Raw genomic sequence first — 12846 nt, 5'->3', positions numbered from 1 at the left:
ATATGTCTGTAGTCCAAAACAACCAGACAAAACACTATTGCATTTGGGATACACTTTTACGGATTGGATTAGTGATGATTTGGGCACTTCGATTCATGTTGAGTATATTTTTAGATACAAGACAAAGAAATGTGTTAATCGTTACTGTATTTTTCAGTTTTTGCTGTTTGGATACTCCTCTCAAGACACTAACCCAGCAAAGCAATTCTTTATTATAAGACACCCCCCCCCCCACCTTACACCTCCAATGAAAGGAGATAGAAATGTGATGTACAATGCAAATCTGTTTTGACTAGATTGAAAATGTAAGGTATCATGCATTAAAGCGGCTCCAAGCATATATCTTTGTCTTCTATTTAAACACCTTAAATATGTATGAAGTCATTAAAAAACATGGGCTTTTACAGTGTGCAAACGATCACCCCCTCAAGTATGTTTGATTCTTTTTGGTGCATCCATCGACACGCCGCAACATCTGAGAGCTGAGAGGTGATCCTTATTATTTCATGCATTTCCTTTGCCGCTTATCCTCATGAGGGTGGCGAGGAGTGCTGGAGCCTATCCCAGCTGTCAACGGGCAGGAGGTGGGGTACACCCTGAACCGGTTGCCAGCCAATCGCAGGGCACGTAGAGACAAGTAGCCGCACTCACAATCACAGCTAGAGGCAATTTATAGTGTGAACTTAATGTTGCATGTTTTTGGGATGTGGGAGGAAACCGGAGTGCACGGAGAAAACCCAAGCAGGCACGGGGAGAACATGCAAACTCCACACGGGATCGTACCCGGAACTCAGAACTGTGAGGCCAACGGTTTACCAGCTGATCCACCGTTCCCCCTTATTATTCAAATTTTGAAAACAGATTTTTTTTACAGTTGGCAATTAAAAATAATAATTTGAATTTGGTAGGCTTTTTTTTAATTAAAAATCTCTTCTATGTGGTGTGTTGAATTTACTTGGGATTTTGGAGGGACAATTTAGCGTAATGTACAAAGTAAAATTCTTTTTTTGTTGTTGTTGACAAAACGTTGGCATTGTTCCATTCGATTCTCTCACGGCAACAATCCACACGGGCGGGGTTAGGCGTTTCCGTTTATCTCTCTCCACCCTCCCCGGCTTCCCCAGCAAAATCATCGCCGCTTTTAACAAAATCATTGTATGGTTCATGCCGCCATACATTATTGCATTGAGAGTCAGAGATAAACATTGATATCTTGACTCGCCGCTCTCCCGGTGTGACTCGGAGAGCTTTCGCCAACGCCATCTGCGTTGCGCCATTTTGAACATGTAATGTGAGGAGAGGTAGGGACGAGGGAATTCTTCAAGCAGAGTGCAAAGTCTCAACACTAACACTTGTGCCGATGATACGTTGTTAACATTAGTTATTAGGAAAGATTAGTGTTGGAAACAGTTGTGCCAGAGGCGTGTATGCTTATCTTGGGAAGAAAAAAAACTTGAATATTGGCAGCAGCACCGAGTGTCGGCTTCATTCCTCCACATCCAGCGGGGTCAGCAGCAGTGCTCGGTTCGAGGGGCCCGAGCCCGCTTCAGAGACGCCGTCTCCACCTGCGTGGCTCACTATGGCAGGTAAGCCTTAAAAGACCCAGCAAGACTGCGGCCAGCGCTGAGTGAATCGCGACCAAAAACGCGACTCAACCTAGTCCGAAAGTGTTCAAATTAGCAGGCAGGGCTTAGCTCCCGCGCTAGCCACATGCTAGCACAGCGAGTGGTTCTTTCTCGTTTCTCCCAACGAGCTCGGCTTGACGTTGCCCTTTCTGTGCCGTCTTCAAACTGGGTTTTCCTCCCACAGGAGTCGGCGATGAGAGCGACCAGGTGCAGTGGTGCTTCTCCCAAGTCAAAGGAGCCGTAGATGACGACGTCGCCGAAGGTGAGTGCAGCTGACTTTGTGCTCGTCCGGGACACTTCCTAAAAGCCCTTTGAGCTTTTGTTCTAAATTCTTCATACTCTTGCTGGACGGCTAAAAGTGCACTACTTAACATCTGAATGTAGAGGTTTTTTTTTTTTTTACTAATATGTAGTTGTCGAAGAGGACTTTAGCAGTAAGGTTTAGGTAGGTACTTGGTAGCCATAAATGGCACCAGTAGTGTAAAAACAACATCATTAGTAAGACACAGTTCTACTATTGTACCGTAGTTATTTCACAAGTGTGCTGAATTGTCTTATTAGCAAGGACATAGATCGTACTAGTACATGAATCTTACTCTAGACGTGAAGGATATCGAAGAAATATTCATATGGCTTTCAGTAATTTTTGTTGTCATTGGCACTTGGTGCGTGCAACTAGATGGTGAATCGAACACTAGTCATACTAGTCCGTTTTGGTGGTGGCTAATATGTGCAAGTTCAGTCTGCTGGGCTGCAATTTTGTGTCCCAGACTGTTCAAATGCAAGCATTTCACCCAACATGTCAAGTAGGTTTCTTTACAATTGAACCTGTTTATTACACATGTAAATCCATTCATCCATTTTCTGTATCACCTCCCCTGAGTAGTCAATAGACATCTATCCATTTTCTTTGCCCCTCATCCTCACAATTGTCGCAGGGAGTGCTGGAGCCTATCCCAGCTGTCAACGGGCAGGAGGCGGGAGACACCCTGAACTGGTCGCCAGCCAATCGCAGGGCACACGGAGACAAACACCCGCACTGACAATCACATTTGGAGTGTCCAGTTAATGTTGCATGTTTGTGGGACGTGGGAGGAAACCCGAGTGCCGGGAGAAAACCCACGCAGGCACGGGGAGAACATGCAAACGCCACACAGGTGGGGGCGGGATCAAACCCGGGTCCTCAGAACTGTTGAGGCCAACGGTTTACCAGCTTCTCCACCGTGAATAGACATATCTCTAGGAATTATTATAGAATGAGGAGTAGCTATTGAAGTAGGTTTTCCTCCTTTTGTCGGGTACAATTATATCATCGTAAAATAAAACGTACATTACGATGCCAATGGGCAGTGTTATTTGCCCGAAGCTGGCAAGACGCACTATAGTTGACTTTTTTTTTTTTTTGTGCCACATTTACTGTAGCATTACCTCATTAATGGTGGCAACATCATCACTATTTTGCATTACGTCGCCGATGTCCTGTACTTTGTTCGATAAACATTGGGCTTTTTCTTGGGACGTATCCATTTTATAATACTTTATTTAACAGAACTTATTCCCTCAAAAGCTGAAATGCACAAATGCAATGTGATTAAAAACACTGAAAACCAATATGTAGTGTACATTGAACAACACAAATTATACTGACATTTAACCAGATGCTTTTGTATTTTTTTTTTATTGTCAAGAGTTCTCGTGGACACCGAAATGTAAATCTACATTGTTTACAATAAACTCATCTTGATAAATTTAACCTAGTTTTCAACACATACCTAAAACAACTATTACAGCATGGTCTAAATCTCTTGTGGGATCTTGACTCGTCAAACCTGCTGCTAAAAATACTTTCTGCTGCGATCTATCGACGCCTTCGTGCAGTTAAATGTGCGTGAGCCGCTTGACAGCTGTTGACTCCCAGCGCCATCTCTTGTGATTCTTTTTTGACTTTGGGGATTGTCAGACCTCGTCTGCCATTTTGTTCCCACAATAGACAACTCCAGCTGTGTGACTTTTTTTTTTTTTTTTTGGGGGGGGGGGGGGAGAGCTGCATCCTGTCCTCGGCTCAACTTGCATTCAGTCTCTCTCGCATTGTTTGTGGTGCACCTTCACTGTTTGAACTTGTCACTTTTTATGGAGAAAGATGCGATGACACTTGAAATGCAATTCTTGTGTAGATATGCAAAATTAAATTTTCAATTAACAGGAGTACAGTAGAATAAAGAATAAGCCCTGTGGAGACTTGAGGGAGGTGGGGGGGGGTCAATAATTGATGCTATCCCTAAATGTATATTTGCCTCTATGAATATTTTAAGGACCATAAATATAACAAAAGCTATGATCCCCGAACTCTGTCATTTCATACCAATGTTACAATGTTCCACTTAAAAAAATACATAGCGGACAGATGAGTTGATTCTAAAGAAAATGCACTGCAAGTGCACATGGGAAAAACTGTCCATAACTCGCAGTGGCAACCCAGGCTAAACTTCGCCACTCCTGACACACAAAGCTTGGCTGACGTCAAAAATCACTCAGAAGATTTGTTTTTACATTAATTCATCGTCCTTTGTGTTTGTATGGGGAAGGCCCGTATCAGGCACATTGTGTGGTCCGCACTCTTTGCCTGCGTTAAGAATCATCATCACAATAGTGCCAGGCAGTAAACGGGGATTGATTGTTATACTGTATTGTGTGATTAGATGGAAATGCGGTTCTAGGTACCAATTGTGAGTTTCCCGGGCTTTGTCTAATGTTACTGCACCTCAGCACCAGTTGTGTGTAGGGTACTCTCTGAACAGGTTTGTGTTGCTTGTCTGTTTTTTAATTATTATTTTTTTTAACTCTGACTGACATTGTGCTTGCAGCTTATTGGTGACAAAAACAAGCAACCCTCATGTTCCTTAATACAGTGACTACTCTGTTCTGAAACGTCCCTGACTTTGAACAAATCAGAGTTTGAACGAAAATTTTGACATTTTTTTACTTCTGATTGTGAACAAAAATCCAGAACTCAAACACCCCCGAAAAAATCCGGAAGCAATATAACGCGCGCGGCCCGACCAGCTGATCCACCCACGAAACACTTTATTGTGTATAACACAGCCTCTTTATGCAGACGTGCCCCAGTATCTACATTTACTGACTGTTTTTTCTTCCTATTGAGGACTATTAACCCCCAATCATGGCTCCAAAGAAGGCAAGATACAGCAATTCAGTCCCAGCCTCGCCTATTCTACTACTCAAGAATACATTTTGAGAAAATATAAATAATTTCTTAAATTATTTCATTATATAAAGTATTTAAACTACACATGTTTTTCTACTATGCAGTTTATTATCACGAAAAGCTAAAAAAATGCTTTAAAAAGCCCATTTTTTATTAGGCTTGTAATGCATTATTTCTTTTTCCATTAATTGTAATTGGAAATATTGATTCGGATTTCGAACAAATCACTTCTCGAACCGCTTTCTGAAACGGATTGCGGTTGAGAACCGAGGTTGTACTGTATTGTGTTCGCAATTTACCTTGGACGAAGACCCAATGTTAAAGGCTTATTGAAATGAAACCGCTAACATCACAACTATGTTGACAGCTGACATCATATCCACTGTTGAGTTCAACCACTGTGGGGAGCTGCTCGCCACTGGAGACAAAGGAGGTCGCGTCGTCATATTTCAACAGGAGCCAGAGGTACTTTTTATGCAGGCACACCAATATTTGATTAACATGTTCCAGGTTATTTGAAGTCTCACATTGGCATACCTGGCGTGATCTTCGCTTTTCTCGTTGTTTTAGAGTAAGAATCACCCCCTGTGCCGTGGCGAATACAACGTTTACAGCACTTTTCAGAGCCACGAACCCGAGTTTGACTACCTGAAGAGCCTCGAGATCGAGGAGAAGATCAACAAGATTCGATGGTTGCCCCAGAAGAATGCCGCTCATTTCCTTTTATCCACGAATGGCAAGTTGACAGCGATAATGCGGTGTTGATATCATGCTTTTTTTGACAACTTGTTTTCCAGAACTTTGGTCAAATAGGGCAACTTCTCAGCATGTTTTAGATTTTAAAAATAGATTAATACAGTATATAATTCATATTAGATTAAAAATGTATGCAGCGTAATTCCCGGCCTACAGAGCGCACCTGGTTATAAGCCTCACCCAGTACATTTGTAAAGGAAATACCATTTGGTCTATACATACGCTGCAGCTGTGTAAAAGCCGCAAGTGCCCACATTGAAACACAAGATATTTACAAAGAAAGACGGTACACAGAGAGTTTAATGGTAGCCCTGCCGTGCTAACGCTACCACCGCGCTAACAGGGCCAGGTAAAAAAAAAAAAAAAAAACATACTGGTAAAAATCACTGAGACACGGCAGTAACACGCTAGCGCAGTGCTAACAGGGCCGGTAAAAGTCACTTCTTCGGCACATATATTCCCCCGGTCTCACTCTTACCTTTTCTGCTCGAGTGCCCCCTTGCGGCCGCACAAATTAACCGCATCACCGCATAAGCCGCAGGGTTGAAAGCGTGTGAAAAAAGTCGTGGCTTATAGGCGGAAATTACAATAATAGTTGGTGATTTTGAGTATTCTGTTCTTTTTGCATGTTTCTTTTTCTTCTCATAGATAAAACTATAAAGCTGTGGAAAATAAGCGAACGAGACAAGCGACCAGAAGGTTACAATTTAAAAGAAGATGACGGTCGATATAGAGATCCAAATACAGTTACAACTCTACGGGTGGGTGTTTTTCTCCCACCCCACACACACAATCACGATGAAACATTTCATCATCTACTATGGGGAAAAAAAAAAGAAAAATACTGTGAACTCACTAACCTTGTTCCCTAGGTCCCAATATTCAGGCCCATGGACTTGATGGTGGAGGCCAGCCCCCGGCGAGTGTTTGCCAACGCTCACACGTACCACATCAATTCCATCTCGGTCAACAGCGACTGCGAGACCTACCTGTCCTCGGATGACCTCCGCATCAACCTGTGGCACTTGGAGATCACCGACCGCAGCTTTAGTATCCTTTCAGCTCCTTGCGAATATCGTCAGTGGCGGAAACTGTTTTATCTTTTCCGGGACGATAATTGATCACATGCTTTCCGCCGTGGGAGAGGGCTGTCGTTTCAGAGACTGTAAAGGAGAAATGCAGTCGAACATTAATGTCTGGCCGTTGAGTTAAGTTTTCTGAGTGGAAAGATGTATCGCTACGTCATTCTTGCCATAAAATTGAAGGCGACATGCGAGCAAGTAGTGGTTTGTTGGGCTGGCACGGTGGCTCTGCTGGTATAGCGTTGGCCTCGTTCTGAGGACCTGGTTCAATCCCGGCCCGGCCTGTGTGGAGTTTGCATGTTCTCCCCGTGCCTGTGTGGGTTTCCTCCGGGCACTACGGTTTCCATCCACATCCCAAAAACATGGAACATTAATTGGACACTCTAAATTGCCCCTAGGTGTGAATGTGAGTGCGACTGTTTGTCTCCATATGTGCCCTGTGATTGGCTGGCAACCAGTTCAGGGCGTACCACGCCTCCTGCCCGTGGACAGCTGGGATAGGCTCCAGCACTCCCCGCGACCCTCGTGAGGATAAGCGACAAAGATGGATGGATAGTGGTTTGCTGCACCCCAGCCCCCCCCCCAAAAAAAAAAAATTACATCCTGAATCATATCCATTCATTCATCCTTTGTACCGCTTATCCTCGCTGGGGTTTTGGGTGTGCTTGAGACTATTCCTGCTGATTTTGGATGAGAGGCGGGGTACACCCAGAAGTGCTCGCCACCCAATCGCAGGGCCCATATGATATAAACAAACAACCATTCACATTCACACAGACGAGCAATTGAGTCTCCAATTGACCGACCATGCACGATTTGGGGATGTGGAAGGAAAACAAAATCCGTGGAGAAAACCCACACAGGCGTGGGGAGAGCATGCAAAATCCACACTGGGAGGAAGGTGGTGGGATTTGTACAGATTTGAACCCCATACCTCAGAAGTGCGAGACAAATGTGCTAAACAGTCGTCCGCCGTCCCGCCTCAGTCAAGTCACTAACGCAATCTTAAAATTTTTTTTACAAACTAAACATTTTGTGATCGTAAATAGAGCAAATGTTGCTTAAATTGAAAGATGTGAAGTCTCTTCTTGCGATTGGACCTGAACTTCCCCTCCTCAGACATTGTTGACATCAAGCCAGCTAACATGGAGGAGTTGACCGAGGTGATCACTGCGTCCGAGTTTCATCCTAACCAGTGCAACACGTTTGTGTACAGTAGCAGCAAAGGAGCCGTCCGCCTGTGCGACATGAGGGCGTCGGCACTGTGTGACAACCATGCCAAATGTAAGCAGAAGCTGGACAGCGGTGGCACCCCTAATGTCAATCGCAAAGCTAAAAATGTGAATTCCATTTTTGAAGTGTTATAATATGCAGTCTATAGTCTAATAAACAAATGTATGAGTTACATGGCAAGAATAAATGTATGTGATAATGAGTGAAAGTACTTTTTTTTTTTTTTGTAACAGTGTTTGAAGAGCCAGAGGATCCAAACAGTCGTTCGTTTTTCTCAGAAATAACATCATCCGTCTCTGATGTGAAGTTCAGCCACAGTGGGCGCTACATGATGACCCGCGACTACCTGTCCATGAAAATCTGGGACCTCAATATGGAGACTCGCCCAGTGGAGACTTACCAGGTATGTCACTCCGGCCGAGGTGAATTATTATTATTATTATTATTATACGCGTAGCTTGGTCGTTTTGTAGCTCTTCAGTATCGTTCTCCTCCACCAGGTCCATGAATATCTCAGGAGCAAGTTGTGTTCACTCTATGAGAACGACTGCATCTTTGACAAATTTGAGTGCTGTTGGAATGGGAACGACAGGTGAGGATGTACATTCTCTCTGTAGAGCTCGTGCACCTATGACATAAAATCACCTGATATCTCCATATTGCTGGTCTAACAAAGCATTGTTGAAATTTTATTCCGTTGAGACGAAGCGAAAATGTCTTACAGCACGACATCCAGAGTTTTTGTCCGATACCGTTAAACATTAAGAAGGTGGTAATAAACGAAGGTACATGGGGAAAAATGAGGGACACTTGGCATAGAGGTCCAATATTTAATGCTGAAATCGATGTTTTTGAAATTGGACTGTTAATTTGCTTCCACTTTTCTTGGACAACTGGATCTACACATGTATCTGGTGAGTAAGTCGTCGAGATTCACACAGAAGAGTTTGAAAGCGTGTAAAAGTCTGGACGTATACAAATACTTCGTTGCTGGATCTGTTCTCAATCAGGAATGAATCACACATAGTGATGAACCCACTCAAATTTTTTTCAATACAAATACCAATATTTAAATAAACGACCCCTGGTTTTACACAAACTCGCATTCATTAACTATGATTGGGGGAAAAAATTTAGGACAGGGCATCGTCTCCTCCGTACACGGAAGCGTATTGGGGCCACGCATTAACTTCCGTAAACGTCTTTGTGACAGACGGTTTATTCATTTATTCAAATGAGTCAATTTGGCATTATAAATATTTCTGTGTAATTTGAGATTAACAATAATTCCTACCTGAAATGAAGCGATCGGTACGCAGGCGTGCGTATTTGGTTGGGCAACATCCATCACGTTTAATTGCCGAAATCCATCAATCTTTTCTGGTCTTTTCATCTGATATTCCATAGAATGATCTCTTTGGAGATCTTTCTCGTCTGTTGTGACAACCAACAGCACAACAGGTCTCGGGCATTGTAAATGTTCTGCTCCAGTTCGATGTCGAGCAGCTCTGTTTGACCGGTAATATAGGGTTTTTTTTTTTTTTTTTTTTTTACATTTTATATAATACCAATGAAGCTACTGTCAAGGCTGTTTGTGGTTCTGGTAAAAGTGGCAAAATGGAAACACTGCCTTCGTTCTTAGCAGTTACTTTGGTTTTCGTTGGTTACTTTTTGTTTCGTGTGCAGCTTCCTCAAATGTGTGTCTTTGTGACTTTCTGCAGCGTGGTCATGACGGGCTCCTACAATAACTTCTTCCGGATGTTCGACCGAGGCTACGGGCAGGACGTGACCCTGGAGGCGTCAAGGGAGAACAGCAAGCCGCACTCCGTCCTGAAACCCCGCAAAGTAAGCTCGGGTGGGAAGCGCAAAAAGGATGAGATCAGTGTGGACAGTTTGGACTTTAACAAGAAGATCCTGCACACTGCCTGGCATCCCATGGACAACATTATCGCTGTGGCCACCACCAATAACCTTTACATATTTCAGGACAAACTATACTAGCATTTGTTGAGCTCCGTTCCAGGCACAACATCTGTCTCGATGCTCTCAAGTCAGGTTCAGACCTTGGGTATGACCGATCGTCACAAGCCCATTTTTCATATGGAATACAAAATGAACATCCAGGCCTTGTTGAGCTAATTACTATAAAAACTTTGGAATTCAGTGGATTTTTTTTTCCCCACCAATAGAAGCACTTTTTCATCCAGCTATTGGTTAGAAACCCGCTACATCCCAGACCAAATCAAAGAGTTTGAAAATGAGAAAGTGTGTTAAGGCCATTGGGGATTATTAATTGTACATTTTTCGTTGCTAAAACATATTAGTTTTAGCAGGAAAATGTCTTTAATTGTAGACTCTTTTGCACTGGCATGAAACACTGCTGATACATGTACTCGACAGTCCGTATTTGCCCCCACATATTTGGCATCTTGCCAAAGTCAGTCAACACTCCTAGTTGTTTTTTTTTTTTTTTGGGGGGGGGGTAACGGGCCAGATTAGGATTACTCCTGTTCAGGTTATTCTTGACTACTTTTTTTTTTCCTGATAGATAACAATATGTATCGTTTACACATATTTTCCTGAGCAGTGAGGATGTCAAGTAGCGCTTGAAAATGGCTTCTACCACATTGGTCTTCTGAGTCACTTACTTTTGGCTTGCTATGCACTTGCGGGGGAGGAGGGGGGTACTTTACCTGGTTAGTTCCATTTGACATAACCTGGTCACATTTTCAAAATACGCAGCTGATAAATGTGTTTTCATTGGCAGCATCATTCACAGATATTTAAATAGTGTACGTAAAATGGTGAGGAATAGTACAGATGCAATTCTTTTAATATCGTCAACAGTCTTTTGACATGGGTTTAAGAATTCTATGCACACATGAGGCATATATCAAAGTTGGGGAAAATGAATCATGCCAAAGAAATCGTGTAAATTATAATCCGTTAATGGAAATTAATCAAACCTTGCCAATGAGAGCGGAGCAACAAGAGCAGCTCAGGCTGAAAGGCTGGTAATTGTGTCCGTAGCGCGGCGCAAATATTTTGTGATGTGATGCCGAAGTTGCATGCTGCTGCCAGTCTCTGCATAACAAAAAACAAACAAAAAAAAAAAACAGGATTGTTTTATTTTTATGAAATTTTATACTGTACCTCTGAGAGAAATATACTCACTTAATGTGATTTATTTTTGTATAAATTAAGGCAATGGTTAGTCTCGTCACTGATGTTTCAAGTTGTGTTTGATGGAAGGCTGCATGACAGCCTACAGACATAAAATTCAACCGGAGCATTTGTTGAAAAATCTTTGATGTCGAGCCAGGAGAAGCGTGGTTTTCCGATGTTGGCAGATATTTTTTTTTCAACAGTTAACTGGCTTAGGTTTTTGTTTTGAATCATATTTGTGAAGCATAGCCAGTATCTGGTCTGAAAGGGGCAAAATGCATTTTTCAGCATTTTTTTTTTTCTTTTTCCCAAAGCCAGCCAAGAGACTTTTGCCTTATTTTCTTCAAAAGGGAACTGTTCTGTAAGATTTTAAAAACATATATTTTATTATTTAATGGGAGACTTTTTGAGCACTTGGTTTGCAGATTGTTTTGTGTCCTTGAAGAAATTACAGAAATTTTGAACTGCTCCTTTATGCTACGCCTTTCCTCTGTCACAAGTTACCAATCTTGTGGAACAAACGGATTGTGGTTTCCTTTTTTTTTTTTTTAATGTAGTCCTGTTTTTATTTTTTTTTTTTAAGTCTAAGTCGACATATGTCCAATTTACAAATCAATTTTTACAAAGACTGGAATGCCAACAACATACGGTAGCGAGATGTCATTTGCTCAGGGCAGTGCTTGATACCGACCGTTCAGTAAAGGTGCATTTTTATAATAATCATGAGGACTAGTGGCCGTTCTAGGCAATCCTAAATTATCATAGTTTTCTCCCCCTTTGGATTTGTGTCAGAACCAAAGGCAGCCTGATTCTGCTAATTTGGAGGATATCTGCGTAAACGTGGCAGACGGTGCGTTTAAAGATTCTTGCAACGGCCTTAAACCACGCACAATCGGAGGTTGTGTAGCTCGAGCGCCAACAGTCACCAAACGGTGGCAACTGTGTGGAAAAACATCGCTGCCAATTTATTTATACCTTTTTTTAAGTATTAAGAATAACGATAATCTGCCAAATTAATTTCTTGTAAGCGTGCCAGACAGGAGATACTCAGGGGAATTCACCAGTGCTCGATGTCCAAAAATTTTGTACCTTCAAGAAAGCAGGTTGTCAGTACTCAATATTTTTTTTTTTTAAATGCCTTAATCATAAGCCTACGGAATGTGATTGTTACAGCAAATTATGAACCTGTGATGAAGTACAAGACTGAAATTACATTGGATGTTTTTTTTTTTTGACAGTACCATCATATATACTGTATATTAAATGCACTTTTATTTTTGGGATGTTGAAATTGTTTCTTTTCAAACGGGTTCTTAAATAAAACATGGAGGAAGTGTTTTGGAAGTCTGTCTGGGTTGGGAAATTACTCAAGGGAGAGGTTTCCAATTACGCCATCTTGTGTGTCCTAGAGGTCAAAGAACACGTGATAGGTGAAGGGTGATTTTTTTTTTTCTATTCATAATTTCACACATTTATTATCGTTTTTCTTATAAGCTCTTATGGTGCTGTCACAGTGGGTGACTGATGCCCAAAGTATTTAATAAATTACTGTTTGGTACCCATCACGGCAAATACTTTTAGAGTTGAATTTTACTGAGTACACAGCGAGCGCAGTACTTTTGTCCAACATTCGTAATTAAATCCTTCAGAATAATTGGATTAATCATCACAAAGCCTTGTTCTTTTGTCAAGAATTTGTTCGGCCCCCGCACATCACAATAGACGTATTGCGACATGAAAGATTGTGGACAATTAGCGA

General features: G+C 42.1%; 1 protein-coding gene across 1 annotated transcript; it reads left to right on the top strand.

Moving 5' to 3' along the window:
- The first annotated feature begins 457 nt into the window (after positions 1–457).
- ppp2r2aa (protein phosphatase 2, regulatory subunit B, alpha a) lies at positions 458–12747 on the top strand. Its single transcript, XM_061816924.1, has 10 exons — positions 458–1586; positions 1810–1887; positions 5219–5316; positions 5422–5587; positions 6256–6368; positions 6480–6657; positions 7809–7973; positions 8156–8325; positions 8423–8514; positions 9644–12747. The coding sequence occupies exons 1-10, from the start codon at positions 1580–1582 to the stop codon at positions 9921–9923; spliced, it is 1347 nt and encodes a 448-aa protein (XP_061672908.1). The 5' UTR covers positions 458–1579; the 3' UTR covers positions 9924–12747.
- The last annotated feature ends 99 nt before the right edge of the window (positions 12748–12846 follow it).

The sequence above is a fragment of the Syngnathoides biaculeatus genome, chromosome 4 (genome assembly GCF_019802595.1).
Source record: "Syngnathoides biaculeatus isolate LvHL_M chromosome 4, ASM1980259v1, whole genome shotgun sequence".
NCBI classification, from domain to species: Eukaryota; Metazoa; Chordata; class Actinopteri; order Syngnathiformes; family Syngnathidae; genus Syngnathoides; species Syngnathoides biaculeatus.
Note: the sequence above shows the minus strand (reverse complement) of the source record. Positions and strands in the feature narration are given on the sequence as shown.